This window comes from Rhincodon typus, chromosome 1 (genome assembly GCF_021869965.1).
Source record: "Rhincodon typus isolate 14 chromosome 1, sRhiTyp1.1, whole genome shotgun sequence".
Taxonomy (NCBI): Eukaryota; Metazoa; Chordata; class Chondrichthyes; order Orectolobiformes; family Rhincodontidae; genus Rhincodon; species Rhincodon typus.
The window spans coordinates 53105121-53130340 of NC_063332.1; the positions used below are offsets into that span (position 1 = coordinate 53105121).

General features: G+C 38.7%; 1 protein-coding gene across 1 annotated transcript in view; it reads left to right on the plus strand.

Moving 5' to 3' along the window:
• LOC125482797 (ectopic P granules protein 5 homolog) overlaps positions 1–25220 on the plus strand; it is a 52473-nt gene that overhangs the window by 13998 nt on the left and 13255 nt on the right. Inside the window, exons 6-14 of the mRNA XM_048595137.1 lie at positions 944–1092; positions 2211–2418; positions 5314–5389; positions 12266–12369; positions 12776–12951; positions 15924–16109; positions 17393–17596; positions 18173–18317; positions 21639–21881. Coding sequence (XP_048451094.1) covers positions 944–1092; positions 2211–2418; positions 5314–5389; positions 12266–12369; positions 12776–12951; positions 15924–16109; positions 17393–17596; positions 18173–18317; positions 21639–21881 — 1491 coding nt within the window. The remainder of the gene's footprint in view (positions 1–943; positions 1093–2210; positions 2419–5313; positions 5390–12265; positions 12370–12775; positions 12952–15923; positions 16110–17392; positions 17597–18172; positions 18318–21638; positions 21882–25220) is intronic.

A 25220-nucleotide genomic window follows, 5' to 3' on the forward strand; every position in this document is an offset into this window, starting at 1 on the left:
TCCCCGCCTCCCTAACCTGTTCTTCCTCCCACCTATCCCCTCCTCCCACCTCAAGCCGCACCCCCATCTCCTACCGACTAACCTCATCCCGCACCCTTGACCTGTCCGTCCTCCCTGGACTGACCTATCCCCTCCCTAACTCCCCACCTACACTCACCTTTCCTGGCTCCATCCCCGCCTCTTCGACCTGTTTGTTTCCTCTCCACCTATCCTCTCCTCTATCCATCTTCTATCCGCCTCCCACTCTCTCCCTATTTATTTCAGAACCCCCTTCCCCTCCCCCTTTTCTGATGAAGGGTCTAGGCCCGAAACGTCAGCCTTTCTGCTCCTCTGATGCTGCTTGGCGTGCTGTGTTCATCCAGCCCTGCACCTTGTTGTCTCAGATTCTCCAGCATCTGCAGTTCCTGCTATCTCTGATTCAAAAATAACAGTCAGCAGTTTCCGTTTTAGCTGTTGCGTTGTGGGGTTTTTTTGCATTAGTTATGGTGTACAGAGTATTACAGCATGTAAGTTGAACATTTAACTTAAAATCATGTTTTTGGATATGCTCAGTCAACCACCTTTTTAGCCACAGTATGCTGTACTCACGTTAATAGTCAGCCTGAATTTTTCCGCCCACAAATGGAAGGTTTTCTTACTGGTACCTTATAACTAGGCACAAGGGAACCCAGCAGGTTAAACGTGTTAGAAGATGTGCAGCAATTTAGGTACACACACAGAATAGAGCCCAAATCCCAAATGACAAAAATGCCCTGCCATTTTACAAATATGCTAAGGTTTTGGAGGGAGTCTTTGAGGCTTCAAAGATCAACCTTTTTACCTATATCGCTTCAATAGTTCATCATGTTGTTTGTTTAATATATGTAAGTAAGATAATTAACAGAGGAGGAAGAGGTGTTGAAGAAAAAAAAAGTTTCCTCATTTCTTTTTCTCTCTGGTTAAGGCTCTTCAGAACAGAGACTAAACCTTGACTGCTGGAAGGTTGCTTTGAAAACCTTAAATTGTACCTCTGAAGATGAACATGAACCCCCAATTGTAAAATGTGCAGAAACACGCCAATGTTCTCAAAAGATCAGGCTATCATATGAACAGGTAATGCAAAGTCTATCAATTGTATTCCAACATGAGAAAAATAATTGAATATCCCACCTCAAGAAAATCCAAAAAGATATTTGAGATTGTTACTGGAGTTGCTCACATTGTTTTGCATTCCAAGTACTTCTTTAAGATTCTTTTTCATTCTTGCATTTAAATCAGTTTTAATATTGTCTGACTTCTCTCCAATCCACGCGCGCGCACACGCGCACACACACGTATTGTGTGAAATAGTGTTTCATGATGTCTGTCCCAATTTTAGGTTTTGAATTATTACTTCATAATTAATCTCCCTCAGTCTTCAACTACAGTAAATTGAAACAAAGACACACAACTCTGTACTCGTGTTTCAAAAGTTTGTATATTCCCAGTTTTACAAACTACCTTGTAAGTATGTAGGTGCTGAGGTGAGAGGGTGTAATTACAGCGTGACACGTTTACATCAGTAATGTCTATTAGTTTCATTAGATTTTGCATCTGAAATTAAATAATTTATTTCCTGTTTCTTTAAAAGTTAAAACAAAACTTTTGTTAATACTGCATGTGGGAGTACTTAATGTTTGAAATTTAGTACATCTGATTCGTCATTGATCAAACGTGAAGTACGTTGTGTTTTTAAAAATCATCGAGAAGAATGTAACACAGAAACTAGGAACAGGAACAGGAATAGGCCATTCAGCCCTTCAAGCCCATTCTGCCATTAAATATGATCATACTATCTTCTATCTCAATGCCGTATTCCTCCTTTTTCCATATCCCTCAATGTCTTTACTATCGAAAAATTTATTAATCTCTTTCTTGAATGTACTCAACAACCAAGCTTTCTGTGGTGGCAAATTCTGCAGGTTAAGCAAATGAAAAATGTTCCCTCATCTTATTCCTAAAATGCCTACCCATTTTCCCGAAAGTTAGGTTGAGAAAAAGTGATTCAAAATTCAAATCACTCTTAATGCCTTACTTTACTCAGAGGAATCGAAGAATTTCTTGTCTTAAAAAAACCTATTTCAAGATTATGTTTTGGTCATTCTTTTCAGTCTAACTATTTTGAGAGAGATTCTGTAAGAAAAGCACATATTATGAACAGAAAGTAGTTTAAACTCTGTTTCACCATACAGGTACTGGAAACCATACAGTGGCTTTCTGATTTCTTCTTCAAACTGCGCCTTTCAAAAGCAGATTTAAGGAGCTTTGGTCTGTTTTCAAAGTGGACTCCATACATGAATGAAGTGAAGAAATTATTGATGTTTCTTGTTAGGTTTCTTATTGATTCTGAGACTGCCAAACTTGCCCAAGAACCTCCATGCAGCATCAAAAATGTGACAGGTATTAACTGAAGAATAGGATTGATGAATTAGCATTTGATACATCATTAATTAAAAACTGCATTGTACTTCCACTTACTGAATACAGTGTTAAAGTGTCAATATTAAAAACTGATAATATGAAATATGAGTTGTCAAGTTGGGTAGAGTAATTGTGAATTGAGAGGCAGGATGTCAGAGTTTGGTGTTTGTAAAATATTGATGTTTTAAAAGTGCTAGGGGAAACCAGTCCATGGTCCCTTTAAAAGATGATATGCTTTGTCTATGCTTAGAGATTCAATAAGGATGTCTGTGGGTTTGCAGATGTACAGAGCACTTGAATTGAAACATTTCTATCAAAAGGCTGTACTGTTAGCCGGCAAAGCAGCATTTTTATCAAGAAAACAGGTTGGAATTTATCCAATTGATTTAAACCAGGCCCATAGATACCAAAAAAAATTAAATTTAAATCTGATGGTTTTGACAATGTAGGACCAGTCCTATTGTAAGAAATTGATATGTCATCAAGGATATAAAAGATGAGGGCATTTGGAAAATTGGGGAGAGCCAACTGTCATCTGCCAAGAGAACAGCTCTCTAAGAGACAGAATTGCTGGCTCTGTCAGAATTCTCTAAGTCTTAAGGTAAGCTTCATCTAAATTAAAGGTACCTTGAGCAAAAAGTTAATGTTCCTGACAAAAGAATTCGACAGAGAGGACTCACCGAGAATTTGTTCCTGACAGAAGAATTTGTCAGAGAAAACACAGCGCATTCTGGAACCCGGCTGTAATTTCAAGAAACTAAATTCTCATTTTTTCTTATTGTAGCTTATATAAGTGGGGTTTGTATTTATTGGAATAGCATAGGGTCTAGGCCCGAAACGTCAGCCTTCCTGCTCCTCTGATGCCTGCTGTGTTCATCCAGCTCTACACCTTGTTATCTCAGCATACCATTAGAATCTTGTTTTAGTTGGGAATAGTTAGTAGTTAGAAGGGGTTTATTTAGTTTGCTAATAGTTTAGTTAGTTTGTTCACTGTTAGATAGATAAATTGTTACTTGTTGACTGTAAAGAGATTGTCAGGGGTTCATTTTTATTTAACCATTCCTTTATAACTGATTGGGGGATCTTTTAACAGATTATAAGGTGAGGCGCACCTCTCAGGATGTTTTGGTTTTAGTTATCGGCTGGTGGGGGGGCTAACTCCGCTTTATAACATATGCATATTACTTTGGACAGATGATGTTGCTTAATGTTGTAATCATTTTTGAATTAACCTATTGACCAGTCAGTAAGTGAAAAACTTGATCCCATTTTCTAGCAGGAATTTTAACAAAGGCATGTTGCACTGAAAGTGAGATTTAAAACAAATATCTTTGAAAGTAAACAAATTTCTTTCAGTGAATTAAGTCCAGTTCTATCTGTTGAAAATGACCACAACGTCAGTTGATACATCGACACTCTACTTTGTAAGCCGCCAAATCCAATTCATTTTCATACCAAGCATAATGCATTTTTTAGGCATGCCAAAATCAATGTTTTAAGGTTTTTTTTTTCGTTCATGAGACAATATGATGTGTTTCATACCATTTGATTCAGTATGTGGCTCTCTTGCTTCGAAATAAAAAAAAGTTGGGAGCCCAAATTCCACTTTAAACATTAAACTCATAAATAATGGATTATAGCAGCTACCATTTTTTTTGGATCAAGTGTTAAAACTAGGTGCCATCTGTTAGCTTAATTGATGTAGGTGCATATTAAGGCTCCCTACAGCTCTATTTGAAAAAAGTTTGCATAGTGCGTTGACTAATATTTCTTTCTCCATCAATGCCACCAAAATTGATTGATTGAGTAATTATTTCTTGTATAGTTGTTGGTAAGTTGCTGCTTTACATGGGACGTAAAAGTGACTATACTTCGTAAGGAATTCATTGGATGGGCATATTTTGGCGAAGGCCTGATGAGGTGATTAAAAATGATGTTAAATCTGGCATGTAACCGGCCTCAATAGGGCAACACCATTGAGTTGGCTGGTATCAACCATTGAGTCCCTGAATAAGTATTTTGAAACAGAAAGATATCCATATGTTTAGTGCTTTTGATGACTTCTGAATGTCTCCACACACTTTACAGCCAAAAAAGAACTTTTCATATACAGTTGGTGTTGTAATCAGGGAAACGTGGCAGGCAATTTTTGCACAGTATTATGATGATGATGACCAGATTTCTTCTTAGTGGTGCTGATTGAGGAATAAATATTGGCCAGGTGACTTGGAATAGCTCGTTCACTTCTAAATTGTGCCACAGGATCTTTTCTGCCCATCTGAGAAGGCCAACAGGACTTCAGTTTTAAATTTAACCTGGAAAATGCGCCTCTGATAGCTCAACCTCTGTTGCCATGGCGTGTCAAACTCAAGCCTCTGGAGGAGGTGTTAAACCCATATCCTTTTTACTCGGGGAAGAATGCTACCAGTTGAGTCACAGCAGAAGGGAGAATATTTGATGCAGCAGGATTTAAAGAAAACGATTTACATAATATTAAAATTTGGTATTAGTAACAATTTCATAGCAATGTGTTACATTTTTTTGTTTCCCCAAGTTAATTTAATTGATAATAGGGGAGATAAATTATCAAGCAGCTTGCTCTGTTAAGAAAAGAAACTCAGCTGTGATGATTGAATACTCTTCGAATAATGGGAATAATTATTTGTCACTTTGGTTAACTGTTGTATTAACGTACTATATCTGATTTATCATAAGCATAATACAAAATGTAGATAATTGCATTGGTTGTAAATTGAGTGGCAATTGAGTTATTTTATTCATGTTTCAAGTAATAGTCAAAGCTGTCCATTATTTCAGCTGTTTAATCTAGTTTCATTAATCCAACATTAATAATTTGGGCTCATTTCATTGTAGGTGTGAAAATGGTGTATACAAAGCTGGTGGGACTTTTCAGGCCGTGGCTACTGGTGCTAAATACAAAGGAAGCAAGGTAAATATTTTTGTAAAAACAAAGTACCGTGGCTGCTGGAGATCTGAAATACAAAGTGCTGCGAAGGCCTTGACTGTGATTAACCACCCAGCCGCAGGGTTTTGTTTGCATACGTTTGTTCTCAGAGCTGACCTTCTCTTCATCTATCATTTCTCCACTACCATTAGCACTCTCTTTTCCTTTCCCATCTGTTCCACTTGACAGTGTCACTGTCTCTACAACATTTTTCCTACATATGTATTGCTTAGCTTCTCCTCAACTTTACAATACACCTCAAAATTGTCTTCAGGAATAGTGCCAGAAGACTGGAGACTAGCAAATGTCCCCTTGTTCAAGAAGGGGAGTAGAGACAACCCTGGTAATTATAGACCAGTGAGCCTTACTTCGGTTGTGGGTAAAGTGTTGGAAAGGATTATAAGGGATAGGATTTATAATCATCTAGAAAGGAATAATTTGATTAGGGATAGTCAACACGGTTTTGTGAAGGGTAGGTCGTGCCTCACAAACCTTATTGAGTTCTTCAAGAAGGTGACCAAACAGGTGGATGAGGGTAAAGCGGTTGATGTGGTGTATTTGGATTTCAGTAAAGCGTTTGATATGGTTCCCCATGGTAGGCTATTGCAGAAAATACGGAGGCATGGGATTGAGGGTGATTTAGCGGTTTGGATCAGAAATTGGCTAGCTGTAAGAAGACAGAGGGTGGTGGTTGATGGGAAATGTTCATCCTGGAGTTCAGTTACTAGTGGTGTACCTCAAGGATCTGTTTTGGGGCCACTGCTGTTTGTCATTGTTATAAATGACCTGGATGAGGGCATAGAAGGATGGGTTAGTTAATTTGCGGATGACACCAAAGTCGGTGGAGTTGTGGATAGTGCGGAAGGATGTTGCAGGTTACAGAGGGACATAGATAAGCTGCAGAGCTGGGCTGAGAGGTGGCAAATGGAGTTTAATGTGGAAAAGTGTGAGGTGATTCACTTTGGAAGGAGTAACAGGAATACAGAGTACTGGGCTAATGGTAAGATTCTTGGTAGTGTGGATGAGCAGAGAGATCTCGGTGTCCATGTGCATTGATCACTGAAAGTTGCCACCCAGGTTGATAGGGTGGTTAAGAAGGCGTATTGTGTGTTAGGTTTTATTGGTAGAGGGATTGAGTTTCGGAGCCATGAGGTCATGTTGCAGCTGTACAAAACTCTGGTGTGGCCGCACTTGGAGTATTGCGTACAGTTCTGGTCACCGCATTATAGGAAGGATGTGGAAGCATTGGAAAGGGTGCAGAGGAGATTTACCAGGATGTTGCCTGGTATGGAGGGAAGGTCTTATGAGGAAAGGCTGAGGGTTTTGAGGCTGTTTTCGTTAGAGAGAAGAAGGTTAAGAGGTGACTTGATAGAGACATACAAGATGATCAGAGGATTAGATAGGGTGGACAGTGGGAGCCTTTTTCCTCGGATGGTGATGGCTAGCACGAGGGGACATAGCTTTAAATTGAGGGGTGATAGATATAGGACAGATGTCAGAGGTAGGTTCTTTACTCAGAGAGTAGTAAGGGCGTGGAATGCCCTGCCTGCAAAAATAGTAGACTCGCCCACTTTAAGGGCATTTAAATGGTCATTGGATAAACATATGGATGATAATGGAATAGTTTAGGTTAGATGGGCTTCAGATTGGTTTCACAGGTCGGCGCAACATCGAGGGCCGAAGGGCCTGTACTGCGCTGTAATGTTCTATGTTCTATGTTCTATGTTCTATGTTCTATGTTCAGTGTTGCAGGCTTTGCTATGACATTTAATGGGTCATTTATATTTTCCCATATCCAATAGTGCAACTCCTTTGATATGCACAATGGAGCAATCTTAAAGTTCTGTACCCTTAGAACCAAATTTAAGTCACAGTTTCTATAATGGTAGTATTTTCATTTGTTACATGTGCCTCTGATTTCACCTGTTTGCTCCAGTTTCATGTTAGGTGTTGCTTGTCCATGACCTCATCTATTGATTATGTTAATATGACCTATTAACACCTGAATCTGTAATTTCTCATGTAGCAAGCAAGATTATTATTGCAACAATTTAACAGTGGGATAAAATTAGCCTGTTGCAGAACAATGTAACCTCTCTGGTCACATTTCCTATTACTGAATGATCAGTCCAGCACTTTGTAAATTCTTGTCATCTGCCTCTTCCCCGTTCACTTACATTGACAGGTGCAAGGAACTCATGCACTTACCACTTGAGACCGTTTGATCAGCTGCTTCAGCCAATTAGACCATAAGATGTAAGAGTGGAAGTAGGCTATTCAGTCCATTGTATCTGCTCCACCATTCAATGAGATCATGGCTGAACCAATAATCCTCAACTCCACTTTCCTACCTTTTCTATATTACTCTTGAATTCTGTACTCATTAAAATCTGTCTATCGGAGCCTTGAATAGACTTAATGACACAGCCTTAACAGCCCACTGCAGTAAAAAAAAAATTCCACAGATTCGCGTCTTCTCAGATTGTACCACTGGTCCTAGATTCTCCCACAGTGGGAAACAACCTCTCTGCACATGCCTTGTCAAGCCCCAGAAGACTCTTAAATGTTTTTAATAAAGTCTCCTCTCAGTCTCCCAAACTTCAGTGAGTACAAGTTACACCTACTCAGCCTCTTCTCATAGAAAAATCCCTCTATACATGGGATCAACCTAGTGAACCTTCTGCAGATTGCCTCCAATGCCAGTAAATCTTTCCTTAGAAAAGAGGACCAGAACTGTTCACAGTATTGCAGTTGTAGTATGACCAATTCCTTTGTATGGTTTTGCCAAGACCTCCCTACTTTTATTCTCCATTCCATGAAATAATGGCGTGGCCTAACACCTTCCCTATTACCCACTGAATTTGGATGCTAGCTCTCAGTTATTTATGCATTATAAATCTGTTTATACTTCAGCTTTCTGCAGCCTTTTCCCATTTAAAGGCAGTGGCATAATGGTCATAGAGTCATATGGCATACAAACAGGCACTTCGGCTCAGCATGTCTATGTCGACCAACAAACACTAAACTACACCAATCCCATTTACCTGCACTTGGTCCATAGCCTACTTTGACTTGGCCTTTCAGGTGCTTATTCAGATCATTCTTAAATGTTGCAAGAGTACTTGCCTCCACCAGCCCGTTAGGCAGCATGGCCCATATGTCTACTGCTGTCTGGGTGGGGAAAAAAAAATCTCTTCAGATCTCGTCTAAACCACTTAATCCTCACATTAAGCTATGTTCTTTGGTCTTGGGCACGTCTACCATGGGGAAGAGATTCTTGTGATCTTCTCTGTCTATGTCTCTCATAATTTTGTATCAATCAGATTTCACCTCAGCCTCCATTGCTCCAAAGAAAACAAACCCAGCCTATCCAGTCTCTGCTCATAACTGAGACTTCTATCCCAGTCAACATCCTAGTGAATCTCTTCTGCAGCGTCTCTAGTGCAATCACATCCTTCCAATACCGTGGCCTAACCAGTGTTTTATAAAGTTGTGACAAGACTTTCTTGCCCCTATAATATACACTCTGGCTAATGAAGACAAGCATCCCATCTACCTTCTTCACCACCCTGTGCTGATACCTTAATAAATCTATGGACTTGTACACCAAGGTCCCTTTGTTCCTCAGTACTGCCTAAGGATTTACCATTCATTGTGTGTATCCTTCCCTTATTACACCTTCCAAAGTGCATAGCCTCACGCATGTTGGGATTAAATTCCATCTGTCATTGCTCTGCCCAGTTTACCAGCTGGTCAGTATCAGTCTGTAGCCTGAGATCATCCTCCTCACTATCAAAAACACCACCAATTTCCGTGTCATCTGCAAGTTATACTTTCTGCGTTCATGTCCAAATCATTAATGAACGTAACAAACAGCGAAGGCCCCAGCACCGAACCCTATGGTACACCGCTGGTCACAGGCTTCCAATCACATAAATAATGCTCCACCGTCACCCTGCGTGTAAGCCGATTTTAGATCCAGTTTGCCAACTTATCTTGGATCCCATTGGGCTCTTAACTTTTAGACCAGCCTTCCGTGTGGGACCTTGTCAACCACATAAATGTCTAGGATGTCCTCCCTCATTACTGCAATAATGATTTTCTTTATCAATAATGCAATGCCCCCACCTCTCTCACTCCCGCCTTATCATGCCTAAAACTTCTATACCTTGGAATGTTGAGCTACCAGTCCTGTCCTTCCTTCAACTATGTCTCAGTGATTGTAACAATATCACAGTTCCACATGTTGATCAATAATCTAAGGTCATCGCCTCACCAGTTAAGCTTCTTGTACTAAAATAGTGCAATTTTACCTGTGTAGATCTCCCATGTGCCTTATCCTGCCCATCTCTTCTCCACCTACTAGACTGTCTTAGCATTCCTTCTGTGTCTGATTGGACCTTACTTCTGACTATACATGTATTCTGTCCTGCCATACCTCGCCAGATCAGTTTAAAATCTCCCCAGTAGCCTAAGCAAGCCTCCCAGCAAGGATATTGGACCCACTCTGGTTCAGATACAGTCTGTCTAGTTTGTACAGATTCCACAGACCACAAAAGCTGTCCCAATGATCCAAAAATCTAAAGCTCTCCGTCCCACATCATCCCTTTAGCTACACATTCATCTGACCTATCTTCCTAATCCTATACTCAGTAGCGCATGGAATTAATCTGTAGATTACAACTTTGGTAGTCTTCCTCTACAATCTACTACCTAACTCTAAATTCCTCTTCCAGACCTCATTTCTATTTTTTCTACCCGTGTCGTTGGTACCCATATGTACCATGACTGCTGGCTGTTCACCCCACCCTTTCAGAATATCCTGCAGCTGCTCTGAGACATCCCTGACCATCGCACGAGGGAGGCAACCTACTGTTTAAGAGTCTCATTTGCTGCCTGTCATATCCCTTTATAATCAAATCCCCCATCACTAAAGCTCTCCCAGTCTTTTTCCTTCCCTGTTGTGCAGTAGAGCCAATCGTGGTGCCACAAACTTGGCAGCTGCTGCTGTTTTCCCCTGAGAGGCTATTCCCCCCAACAGTATCCAAAACAGTATATCTGTTTGAGAGGGGAAAGTTCACAGGGGACTCCTGCACTGCCTGCCCACACATAACAGTCTTTCTAGTGGGCACCCCTACTTGTGGTGTGACCAACTCACTGAATATGTTATCCACGATATCCTCTGCATCACAGGTGCTCCATGGTGACTCCATCTGCAGCTCAACTGCACCATGCAATCAGTCAAGAGCTGCATCTGAACACACTTCCTGCATACATGGTCACCATGGACACTGGAAATGTCCCTCAAATATTGCAAGAGAAACATTCCACAGGACGGAGTTCTCCTGCCATTGTGAACTTTATCGATTACAGACAATAAACTAGGAGCCAATTATTCAAATCATGCTCAGAACTGTAGATGTTGGAGATCTGAAACAAAAACAGTAATTACTGGCAAAATTCAGCAGGTCTGGCAGTATCTGTGAGAAGAGAGCAGAGTTAATGTTTTGAGTCTGCTGACTCTTCATCAGAACCCTGAAGAGTCAGTGTGATGAAGTGTCACCAGACTCAAACCATTAACCAATTGCCCACTATTCACCAAAGCAAATTTCTCTCCCTGTCCCTCTCCCCCTGCTCTCTCTCTCTGTCTCTCTCTCCCACCCCCTTCTCTCTCTCTCTGTGTTTCTCTCTATCTCTTGCTTTCTGTATCCACCCCCCATTCTTAAACTACAAAGAACAAAATTAAGGACTTTATGCTCTATCTTCTTCCCGTACTACTCACTCAGTCTCTGAAGTTGGAAATGTTACTTGAATAGTGATCCAGACACTCTGATAGTATTCTGGGGACATGAGTTCAGATCCCACTGTGGCAAATAGTGAAATTTGATATCAAGTAAAATATGGAATATAAGGCCAGCCCGGTGGTAATTATGCAACCGCTGCAGATTGTCATTCATGTCCTTTCGGGCCTTCACCTATTCTATTCTTTCTTCCTATGTCCATAACTTCATATTTTCCACGTTATATTCCATCTGTCTTGTTTTTGCCCACTCAAGTAACCTGTCTCTCTGTAGTTGCCTTCTGTCATCCTCACTACGTGCCTTCCCACATATTTTTCTGTAATCCATAAACTTGGCAATCGTACATTCACTTCTATCCAGGCTATTAACATATATTGTAAATATGTGACTTCAGCGCTGATCCCAGTGGCACTTCACTAGTTACAGTTGCCATGCTAAAAGTACCTCTTTATCTGAACTCTGTCTTCGATTAGCTAGCCCATCCTCAATATGTGCTAATATTACCAACTCCCATTCACTCATCACCCACGTGCTCACGAATTGGCATTAGTAATGCCTTGATTTTAGAAATTTTCATCCTTGTTGTCAATACCATAGCCTTGTCTTCCCTAACTCTAACCTTCTATCACCACACTATCCTCCAGCACCTTTGTGTTCCTCCAATTTTGGTCTCTTTCACATTCTCAGTTTTAATTGTTGTGTCCTTGTGGTCATGCTTTCAGTTTCCCAGTCCCTAAATTCTGGAATTGGCTCCATGAATCTCTTAGCATCTACCACTCTCATTTAAGAATCTCCTTAAAACCTCACTCTTTAACCAAGCTTTTAGTCATCTGTCCTAGCATTTTCTTACAACGTTTATTTACACATTTGTTACCAACTCTTCTCTGTAGTGCTTTGAGATGTTTTGATATATTAAGTGCAAGTTGTTGTGGTTTCTTCACAGTTCAATCAGTTAAATATTTTTGAATGATTACTATCACAAGATAGTTTTTTAATAGTTAATTGCAAATTGTAGCAATGATGATATTTAATTGATCATCCAAATATTTTTAATTTATAGCAATAATCATTCATATCCTTGGCTAGAGATTGACACTCCAGTAGCATCTGGCATGGTGAAGTTATTTACTAAAAGTGTTGGTTATCTACATCAAAGATTTAAAGGTAATCTCTGATTTACTTCAGCCCGTCCTTTAATTCTGGAAAGGATTTTGAGCAATATGTATTAAATTCAGATATTGTAGATGGATGTAAGGTGAGTCACTGCTGTTTTTATTGTATCAAAATATTCAATGTTAATTCCAAGTACTTCGCAATATAACAATGATAGATCGAAAGTTTTGCTTTTATATAATTGTTAGACCCTTCCAAAGTGCTTCCACACCTGGTAAGTTGTACTTGGAGCTGCAACTTTTATGTTATTTAGATAAAACTAAGGAAATTACCATTAAAAGAATGCAAACATAAATTTTCCTTTTTATTTTAGCTTCAACATAAAATATTTAACACCATTACAGTTGTCATTTTCTTCATTACCACAATATTGTCTTTTTCACTCCTTTTCTTACAGATAGACTAATTCCTGGCCAACGAGGAGCTCTATGGTTCCACTTGATGCATTATTGTGAAACTTGCACTATACCCAAAATGCCAGAGTATATCCTGTATACCTACCACTCAGAATATTCCAATCTGCCATGGAAAGAGTTGTTCCCCGACCAAGCCTTAATGGAAGAGGTCTTTAAAGTAGGTCACTTTGTGAAAAGTTGCTCTGTTATCTCTGTCAATGCTTCCATTTTACATTTTCTACCAAATTAAGTATATTCAACTGTAGCACACCTTGCACGTACTGGAAGCTATATATATTAAGACGCAGGATCCTGTTTGCAGACAGAAAGAACATGTACACACACTGCAGCTGTTTAAACTCAACAAAATAGGTGACAGTCATTTATTAATTGGTCTCTCAGGGCAACGCCTTAATCAGAGACTGCCTGTTTTAAATGTAAACAAAGCCTGACAGTTAACATCTGTCATTGTTAACTGGTTAATTCTTCGTGGTAATGTCTCTGCCAAACTTGATAGCTAATCAGCACACTCCTAATACAGTATAAATGTTGGTTTTCCCCTTGAGTTAATATTCTTGCAAATCGTCCTGATAAGTGCAAAACAGAACATTTTGACAAGAGATGTCAACTTTCAGCAGTTCTTAAGTCCTACCAAACAACTATTTTGTGATAACAATTGATTTTGATAAGCATACGGCTTACTGCATTTATTTGAAATACAGTCAAACATACTTAAATGAATATAAACCGAAAGAACCTGCCGATGCTGTAAATCAGAAATCAAAACAGAAATTGCTGGAAAACTCAGCAGGTCTGGCAGCACTGTTCTGAGGAAGGGTCACTCGACTTGAAACATTAACTCTGATTTCTTTCCATTGATGCTGCCAGTTCTGCTCAGCCTTCATTGCCTTTTACTCACCCATCCTCATAACCCTTTATGCCACTTATAATTAGAAATCTATCAATCTCTACATGTATTCAAAAACTGAGCCTCTGTGGTAAAGAATTCCAAAGGTTCACAACTCTCTGAGTAAAAATATGTCTCCTCATCTCAGAACTAACTAACAGAGACCTGACTTAAAGAAGGACAGGATTGAGTACCTGGTGCTTTCTTGCAAGATAGGGAAGGAAAGAAAGGAGAATAGGTAGCAGTAATGATTAAGGAGAATATTACAGTGCAAAAGAAATTGTGTTCTTGAAAGATCAAGGTCATAATGGATTTGATTAGAATTTTTTTTAATCAAGGTAGAACACACTATTGGGTGTATTCGATAAGCACTAAATAAAAGGAAAGAGATAAAGCACAGAAATTGGAAGGAAATCAGCCAGGGTTGCAAAGCCAATGGAGGACTTTAATTATCCTAGTATAAGCTGGCTTATAAACACTGTAGAAGTCAAAGATGGAAAGAAGCTGAATTGTGTTCAAGTTAATTTTATTTAGATCATTATGTTTCTAGCCTGCAAGGAAGGAGACATTCCTGGTTCTAGAGCGTGATCTGAATAAAGCATCAGTGTGGAAACATTTAATGAACGGCCGTCTTAGTGTTATAAGATTTAGATTAGCTATGGAAAAATCTGAGCAAACAGAAAAATAATTGGAGGGCCAACTCAATGCAGGGAGAATAGATCTGGTACAGTTAATTAGAATCAAAGATTAGCAGGCAATACATTAATTGAACAATGAGCTGCCATTAAGATAATTTGAGCACACTCAAGTGGGTTCTCACATGGGGGCAAGTTAGAATAAACAAAGCCAGAATCCCTAGATGACAAAGGGAGTAAGATGAAGACAAAATGGGTGTATATGGTAGATGCCAGATTGATAATTCAAGTGAAAACCAGGCTCAATGTAGTAAGAGAGGAGATAGCTGAAACATCAGATGGAGTAATTATTGATAATAAGTGCACTTGAAAAACTGAAGTTGACAAGACACCAGAACCAGATCAAATGCACCCAATATTGTGGAGAAAATTAAGGGTGGTGGAGACAGATTTAATCATGGCTTTACTGGAACTTGGTAATGATCTGTTTAGAAAATAAATCCAGGATTATGTGGAAAGGGTTGACAGGTAGGCCAAGCTTAGCTGCTCTTGCGAAGCCAGCATTTATGACAGATCGAGTTGGCTCCTGTGCTGTGACCATTCTAGTTTGTTCAGAAAAGGGATGAGAGCAGTATTTAGTCTCCTGATGTTTTTAAAATTAGAGCAGCATTTATTGCCCTTCACTAATGGCTTTCAAAGATGGTGATGAATCTCAAACTATTTTTCCAAACATATTAAGCATTTTTTTAACAAAACAATTTGTATAAGTTTGTAAATCTTGTAACCAAATCACCCTTTTTTCACCGTCCTGGTGAAAATTGCTCAGTTATCTTTTGCAATGTTTGAGTGTGTAGGTTTGAAGGTCACCTCATCAGGGACTAATGCTTATGCTTTGTGATGCTTATAAAATACTTGTGTTTTAGTGGTTTTAAATTTTCTAGATATGATTATTCTGCTTCTGAAGGTCTTTTCTGTATACAAGTTTATTCTGCACTATAATACGTATCTTATGAAATGAATGTGAATAAAATGATTAAATATATTTTCAGTTATCTAATGTTTTGACAGCACTCAAATTGCAATTCTGTTTCCATTGTTTGATCTTTTTTGAAACAACAGTTAAAACTCTTGAAATAAAAGAACAGTGCATAAAATTGCTTGGTAATGCAATGATTCATTTAGCAGTTTGGCACCTTAATAATGGAAGAAGAATGGTGCTTTCTGGCACTCTTTGTCAAACATTTGATTCTGTAAGAAGTAATAACTTCATTGCTAAAACAATGAAATAGAACTTTGCCAGATAATTTAACCATGGATTGGCTCTCTTTTAGATCATTCAATAAAGAGAAGATTTATGACCAAATAAAGGCTGTCTGAAATACAGCAATTGTATAACTAGATTGTATTGCTGCAAAAGAGGTGTTGACAGCATAAAAGAATTGACTTTCAGATGTGAGGTTTTTCTATTTCTTCTGTTAGTGGAGATACATTATAGTCCAGAGAAGCATTCAACCATTCAGTGTTTGTTTAATCTTAGTTTAGTACTACATAAACTCAAGGCGAAGACAGTGGTCAATCTCAATGTTTAATCTTGATCTTATTTTTCAGGTAGAGAGAGGAAGCCCAAAGAGCTGTTTCCTGTTTTTGGGGACTTTGCTATGTGAAGTTAACTGGATTAATGTTCTTTCTGATGCTTGGAATCCCCAGCCTCTCTTGCAGACACGGACAATGATTGTCTATTTGTTATTTATGATGGTTTTTCTATCAAAAGAAGACAAACTTGTACATAAACCAGTAAGTAGTTTTGTCTTCTTTCTTTTTATCATAAAAGCAACAAGTCTATTAATTCTTTGAATAACCTGAACATCACTGTCATTTGTTTGTTGTACTTAATGCAGTTTCTCAAATAAACCATAATTTAGAAAACTTATTCCATATTTGATCCAGAGAACTTTATGTTAAAATCCAGAATTAGAAAGTATAACTTTAAATGTGTACTCGAGATATATCTGTCTGTTTGTGCAACCAAGGTTAACGACAGATTCAAAGACATCTAAGTTACAAGTTGTTTGATACTTTTACTGTTAGACCATCGTATGGCCACAGAGATTTAAAGGGCAGGACGTTACCATGCTTTGCTTGGGCAGAGACAGCAGCAAGGAAGATAGGCAGGTGATGTCAATCTAATGAACCATCTCAAAATGTAAATGATGGGAAAATGGGATTAATATCTAAAATGATATTAATAAATATGTAGCAGATCTGAGGAGTTAGAATATGAAAAGAGGCAATCTGTGATTTCTCGGATTCTGAAATGTCGGTTTATAATCAGCTTTAATAATACAGAAAACGTTGATTGTGACTGTAGTATTTCAAGATATATTTATATTGATAGCTACAAACAATCTGATTTGATGATATTTTTGTCCACCAGTCAAAAGTGAGACTAGCGTAGAAAATTCTTTTTCACTGTCTAATAATGTGTATTATTATATTGGTTCCCTCGATTGGTAGCTAGGATGAGGATTGCCATCTGATGGAAGGGTAAGTAAATTGGCCCTATACTATCAAGAGCCTCAAAGAATGAGGGTCGATCTTTTTGAAACATGAAAGATTCTGAAGGGGTTAGATAAGGTGAACAATGATAGCTTCGTTCCCCTGAGTGGGGAATCTAAAACACAGAGGCACAGTCTCAGGATGAATGACCAATCATTTAGGACTAAGTTGAGAAATTTCTTCACTCAAATAATTGTGAATCTTTGGAATTCTTTACCCAAGAGGATTGCGGGTACTTCATTGTTGAATAGATTTAAGACTGAGATGGATAGATTTTTGGTGTGTATAATGGATGGTGGAGCAAGGTACTCCTATTTCCTAAGTTCTGAAAAGTATTGCTTCTTGAAGAATTGAAATCTTTTCGACCATATGGGAACAATCGCATATATTTGATTCTTAGATGATGTAGAAGAATTTTATTGTTCATTTTGGATGCTTCAAAAATGTTGAATAATTATGTTTATTAAGTTGTATTTATAAGTAAAGTTTTATTAACCCACCATCAATGCTGATCTCTTTAGGAATCCTCGTTACGTAGCCTTCTTGGACAATCAAATGCAATACCTTGGCATTTTGTGGACATAACATCATATCAAAATGTCATCAGCTACTTCAGTAGCCATTACTCACCCTCCATTGTCATTCTAAAAGATCCATCAGCTGAGCTGATACTGAAGCTTTTAAAAGTTGCTGCGGGTTTTTGTGAAACTATGGACATACACAGTGTAAGTAGATATAGAAGTTTAAAAGATTTGTTTGGTCAGGATGTTGTGTTGAGTTTATCTGATTGATTTTCTAATTCATGTCTTCTAGTAAATGATACACCACCATATTTGCCTTTGAACAAAGTTCACAAAAGAAATGCATCTCTGAGCAAATATTCCAAATCAGCTTGTATCTTTATTCAGCATTTTGCATGTGATATTAGACACAACATGCACAACTTCACATAAATGGTGGAAAACAACAAAAAAATTGAGGCTAAGTAATGGGTACTTGCTTTGCCTTGAAATCCTTGCTAATATGGGTTCTGAGAGTGAAGCAGAACTCTGTAGCTGGTGTATGCACAAAAAGAAACACTGTGCAACTGGTTTAACAGTAATCACAAAGATGCAGAGAAAAATCAAATTGTTTATATGCATTAATTATAACTTTCTAGTCATCTGTTTTTGATATATCAGAAATTTCTAAGTTTCACGTTCACATAACAAAACTGTTGTTTCTATGAGGGATTTGATTTTATTTTAATCTCACATTTGCGAATACTATAGTAGCTGATACTATATATATGGTTTCTCCAGGATGCTACACACAAATCTAGGGCATATGTCCACCAAGTCGTCCAGTACCTTGTCACTTTGGATCAGAATGCTCAGATAGCCCATGCTCAACTAAATCGTGAAATGATAACGCTATTGGATGATATTGTAATCTTCAACCCACCAGGTCAGTGCTATCTGAAAACTACTTGGGTCAGAGTTTGTTTATGTCCTTGTAAAGCTTATTTCTGATATTCCTTACATTACATACTGTCTAGCCTTCCATCTTGTTACAACATCTTACGTACATTTGAATATAATAAAATTGAGAAGGAGTAGGACAGCTCCACTATCACAGCACGTCCATGTCAATGGAACAGGAGCAATGTTGAGCTGAGATGCTCAGGCACTGTTTTGAATCAAAATGAGAAGTCACACGACACCAGGTTATAGTCCAACAGGTTTATTTGAAATCACACAAGCTTTCGGATTGCAGCCCCTGCATCAGGTGTAGTGAGACAGCAGAGCACACAGACCTAGAGTTTATACACAGAGAGATCAAGAGATCATATAACTGGTAACAGTGGAATGTCAAATGATAAGTCTCGGCAGGTGACCAGGAGTGTTGAACGGTGAGTAAAGTGTCAATAGCTGAATAACCAGCGAATGGATGACCTATAATCCAATTAAGTGAGGCAGAGAGATAATTACAAAAAATTAAAAATAAGATGGTACTGGAGACAAGCTAAATGACTGGAATCACATGCCGAATTCAAAACTGTATGAACTAATTAAGGTAGAGAGATCATAACAATTTATCAAAGTGATGCTGTCAAAACAGGACAGAAAGGAAGGTTTTACAGATACAGGGCAGTATGGTGAGGTCACCTGTAGCACGACATGAACCCTCTCATAAGAATGGGATATGATGCTCAACTCATCGATCGCCAGTTCTGATGTGCCACAGTGAAAAACCGCAATGAATAATACAGTACCCTGCATTATCCAGTACTTCCGTGGAGCAGAGAAACTACACCATGTTCTTCGCAGCATTCAACACGTCATCGATGACAATAAGCATCTCGCCAAGATCTTCCCTGTGCCTGCACTTCTTGCCTTCAAACAACTGCCAAACCTTAAACAGACCATTGTTCACAGCAAATTACCCAGCCTTCAGGACAACATCAACCACAACACCACATAACCCTGCTATGGCAACCTCTGCAAGACATATCAGATCATCGATGTGGTTATTACTATCACACATGGGAACGCTACCTACCACAGACACGGCAGATACTCATGTGACTCGGCCAGTGTTGTCTATCTCATACACTGCAGGCAAGGATGCCCTGAGGCATGGAATATTGGTGAAACCATGCAGACACTATGGCAACCAATGAATGGACACCATGCAACAATTGCCAGACAGGAATGTTCCCTCTCATTTGGTGAACACTTCAGCAGTCAAGAGCATTCAGCCTCCAATCTTCAGGTAAGACGGACTTCGAGATACACAGCAACATAAAATCACCAAGCAGAGACTGATAGCCAAGTTCCGTACCCATGAAGACTGCCTCACCTGTGATCTTGGGTTCATGTTGCGCTACATGTGACCCCACCACACTTCTGTATCTGTAAAGTCTTCCTTACTCTCCTGTTTTGACAGCATCACCTTGATAAATTGTTATGACCTCTCTGCCTTAATTAGTTTGTACATTTTTAAATTCGGCATGCAATTCCAGTCGTTTAGTTTGTCTCCAGCACCGCCTTATTTTTACTTTTTTTGTAATTATCTCTGTGCTTCACTTAATCGGATTATAGGTCATCCCTTCGCTGGTTATTCAGCTGTTGACACTTTACTCACTGTCTAACACTCTTGGTCACCTGCAGAGACTTATCATCTGACACTCCACTCATACCAGTTGTATGATCTTTTAATCTCTCTGCCTATAAACTCTGGGTCTGTGTAGCCTGCGCTCTCACTGCACCTGACAAAGGGTCTGTGCATGAAAGCTTGTGAGATTTCAGATAAACCTGTTGGATTATAACCTGGTGTTGTGTGACTTCTGACTTTGTCCACCCCAGTCCAACACCAGCACCTCCACATCTTGACTCAAAATGAGGAATGACCAACTGAGGCATTCTGACATGTTGCTGCTTACATCTGTCTTCTGCACAATTTGTCTCTTTTCCTCATGCCCTATATCAGTTTATGAGAAGTTATGAAGTTGCCCAAGATTGACAAAGACAGTGAAGTAAGTTACATGATAATGCAATAAAACCATGTGACATTTTGAGCTCAGTATGACTTTTTTGGCCGAGAAGGGTCATATTGGACACCATGTTAATTCTACCAATTAATTTGCCTGCCATTGATTCATATCGCTTGATATCTTTACAGAACAATAATTCTATAATATTATATGTAATAAATGTATCAATCTTAGTGTTGATGACCAATAGATAGGTAGGAAAGTGAATCGTAAAAGGACATCAAGAGCCTACTAAGAGATATAGATAGGTTAAGAAAGTGGGGCAAAAAACTGGCAAATTGAGTACAGTATGGGAAAGTATGAAATTATCCATTTTGACAGAAAACATAAAAAAGCATATCATCTGAATAGTGAGAGGATGCAGAAGGATCTGGTGTCCTAGTACAAGAACTACAAAAGGTTAGAATGCAGGTACCATATGTAATCAAGAAAGCGAATAGAATGTTCTGTTTTATTGTGAGAGGAAATGAATGCAAGAGTAGGAAGGTTATGCTTCACTTACATAGGCCATTGGAGAAATCGCATCTGGAGTACTGAGTACAGTCTGGTCATCATACTTACAGAAGGATATTAATGCTTTGGAAGCAGTTCAGAAATGTTTACTAGACTAGTACCTGGAATGAGTTGATTGCCCTATAAGGAAAGGCTGGACAGGGAGTTTAGAAGAGTCAGGGTGACGTAATTAAAACGTACAAGGTTCTGTAAGGAGTTGACCGGGCAGATGTGGAAAGGTCATTTCCTCTTGTGGGAGAATCTAGAACTCGGGGTCATAATTTAAAAATAAGAAGCAACCCATTTAAAGCAGAGATAAAGAACTGTTTTTCTCCAAGGAGTCTTTGGAATTTCCTTTCTCAAAAGGCAGTGGATGCAGAACCTTTAAATATTTTTAAGGCAGAAGTAAATAGATTCTTGATTTCCAGGGGGTTATATGCAGAAATGTAAAGCTGAGGTTAAAAATCATATCAGCTATGATCTTATTGAATAGGGAACAGCCTTGATGGGCCAAGTAGCCTACTCTTGTTTCTTTTTCATGCGTTGAAATTTTCAATTGATCCAATACTTAGAAAGTTTTAGAAGGGAGTGTCTCAGATGTTTACATTAGAAATGTACTTTTAAAAGAAATAGCAAATTGCATCTTAAAGTACATTAGTAATTGCTTTCTTGTTACTTAAATACATTGATTTGAAAATACATTTTTCATGGATAGTTTATTTTGAATATTCTTTCCCCAGAAGTGGACAGTCAAATGCGTCACATGGCAATAGCCAGCCTTTTTATGGAAGTGCTGATGATGCTGAATAACACAAGTATAACATCAGCTGAGTCATTGCGAGTGAGTTTGCGGTCATGGATTGAGACTAAGGTGTACTATGATCTTTCACTTCCACTGCTGACTGCAACTTGTCAAAGTCTGGCATCTGTTAAACATATGGCCGAAACAACTGAAGGATGCATCATGGCTTATTTCAAGGAGGGTACGCAATTTGTGTATGTTTGAGGAACTTCAATTTAAATACAATTGGATTTTGCTGAAAAGTTACTCATTATTCCAGCACATCCTAGCCTGCAAACATAACCTTGGGCTTCTTTATTCTACTACAAACTATCTTCTTAAATATCTCTCCCATGTCCCTCCACTCTCATCTCCATCAGTAAGTGGAAGAACTGTAGACTCCTTTGACACCGATAATTAACACGATCCAATCAGCTGTCATTACCCTCCTGTCCACTAACTCAATTGCCAAATTTCTAGAGTGCTCCTTCCTTATCTAAATTCTACACTGGTATCTTTCTCTACTTTTCTCATAGCCCCCTCATGCTTTCTCTGAGTTCATCATCTCCTTGAGATCCACTTCATGTTCTTGATCCTATTTCCACTAAATTGTGGATCGCCCTGCTTACCCCTTGATCTCTTTGGGAGCTGATGATATATCTCTCTCTTCAGGTTATTACTATAGTTGTAAAGATGGACTATCAGATTTCAGTTTCTGTCATCTCATTGTTGTATCTGAGACCTTTCAAGAACTAAAATGGCTATGGTCTAAAAGGCTATGAATCGGATAAATGCCACTACGGTGATATAATCAAACCTCTAAGATCCTGAAAGGACTTGAACGGGTAGATGCAGAAAGGTCATTTCCTCTTGTGGGGGAATCTAGAAATCAAGGTCTTAGTTTAAAAATAAAGAGTCACCTACTTAAAGCAGAAATGAGGAACTATTTTTCTCAAAGGATTGCGAGTCTTTGGAATTTCCATTCTTAAAAGGCAGTAATTGAAGGATCTTTAAATATTTTTAAGGCCGAAGTAGATAGATTCTTGATTTCTGGGAAAATGCAAGATTATTGGGAGTATGCAGAAATATGAGTTGAGGTTAAAATCAGATCAGCCATGATCTTATTAAATAGGGAACAGCCTTGACAGGCCAAGTCGCCTACTCTTGTTTCTTGTTCATGTGTATAAATTTTTAATTGATCCAATATATATGAATTTTTAGAAGGAAATGTTCCAGATGTTCCACTAGGTGGTGCAAAGAGTAGACATGTGCAAAGAAGTGATGCATCTACCAGACACCTTTGTTAAGACAGAGAGTGGAAATCGAATAATTGTTAAAATCAAATGAAGTTCAGAATATGCAGTACTAGGTTATTGTATTAAACTAAAATGATCTCTACTGAGAATGAGCTTGGCTGCAGGACAGGGATCACTTTATTATGGGTTTACTCTTTTAAGACGGTGGCTCTTTGCTTGCACTGGGTAGGCTTTCTCCACATCAACCCCACTGCTAGTAAAGCTTTCCTTATCACGGCCTTGCAATCACTGCAACCCACCACTACCACCTTCTACTTCAGAGTATGGACAAAGGTTTCTATTGCTAAGTCACCTATGCCATCTGTGCAGGCTGAGGCATCTTTGCTGTAACATCTGCACATGCGCAACCTTTGCTAACCATCTTGGCACAGACTTAAAGCTTAAAATTTCTGCTGTAATCACCTGACCACAGATCAAGATACCAATGTGGAATCAACGAAACTACACCAAAATTACCACATCATCTAAAGATTTCAAAACCAGACAAAAAGTCAATATCAAAAAATTTGCATCTCCAGTTTTAATTCCTACTTGTATAATAATTTCATACATTGGGAGATGAAAGGCTTATCTGCGAGTTATCTAACTTTGAAAGACAATGTGGCTAGACTCAGGAATCTGCAAACGCACACTATTCCAACTGCTGTTTTTGAGTAATAGAAAAGTGCATGGATTGATAATAGCGAGACACTTTGTCTCTCTTGCTCCTTACCATCTTAGAAGACAGCATTCAATACATATATGAATTGGGGGACAAAACATTGAATGAGAACTTAAAGATATTTGCAAATGTTGCCACTGCTGAAGATGCCTGGTCTCAGGTTAAAAACCTTAAGATCTAAAGGACTCTAATAAGAACTTATGATTTGCGTGGGTTTTATTCTTTAAGACACACACTACTTTTAAACTCATTACCCATGTTGTTATGTGTGTTTGATATTGCATTTTATAATATTTTCTCAGAATTAGTAGGTAATAATATTTCCCTTTCTTTCACCCAGGAAAACTTTGTAATTGGAACCATCATTTTGATGTAGTTCACCATGTCTTTAATTGGAGAATAAAAGTATTTGTTGTGATCATTAGAAAGAGTGATTAAAAAGAGGGGAGCCAATTTTCCCCTAAAGTTGTGACAGAGTGTTGCCCCACTCATCGTTAAACCTGCTATCACCACCCCTTTCCTCAAAAAGAAAAATCCTTGACCCCACTTTCCAGGCAAACTACCATCCTACCCTTTCATCCCCAAAATCTTCAAACATGTCTCCCAAATCAATGCTTATCTTTCATGGAACTTTATGTTTGAATTCCACCAAACAAGTTATGACCTTTGCCACAATACTAAAGCATCTTCTGTGACTATAACTCATCCTTCTCAACCTTTTTTCAACCTTTGACACAATGTTCCTCCTCTATCTCCTTTACGCTGTTCTCCAACTGAGTAGGACAGCTCTCACTTCTGATCATTGTTAGCGAATCAGTTAAAATTGCTTCTCTTGTCCTACATCATCACCTCTTCTTCCTGCAAGAATCTATTCTTGGCCCCCCTCCTAGTTCTTATTTACCTGCTGCCCATAGTGACATCATCTGAAAGCACAGCATTAGTTTTCATATGCACACTGAAACCCAACTCTACCTCATTACCACCTTTTCTCAAGTCGTCCACTTGCAAAGTTATCAAGCTGTTCTTTATTTTCAGTACTGGATGAACAAAGATTTGAGATACATCTTGTTTTCATTCCCCACTCCAAACTCCATTCCATACTTAAATCTACCCTTCTCCCTAACAGCCTAAAATTTTTGCGTCATGTTCAGCACAACATCATAGGCCAGAGGACCTGTTCCTGTGCTGTATTGTTCTATGTTCTAATTAAGCCAAACTGTTTGCAACTGTAGTGTCACGCTTTCCCTTGACATGAGCTTTCAATGTCATTCAAGGCATTGCTAAGACTACTTATTCCTACCTCTGTAACATCAACCAGCTTCACCTCAAATCAACTTCACTACTGGGTTGCAGTGTTTGCAAGGCCGTGATAAAAAGGTTGAAACTTTTCACTATTGCAACATATTGCTGGCTGGTCTCCAACATTCTTCCTCTATAAAATTGCGATCATTCCAAAATTCTGCTGCCTGTGTCTTAACTTGCACCTGATACAGTTCTCTGTCACCCTTGCACTCACTGACTGCTTGGTCTCTAGTCATATAATATCTTGGCTTTAAAAATGGTC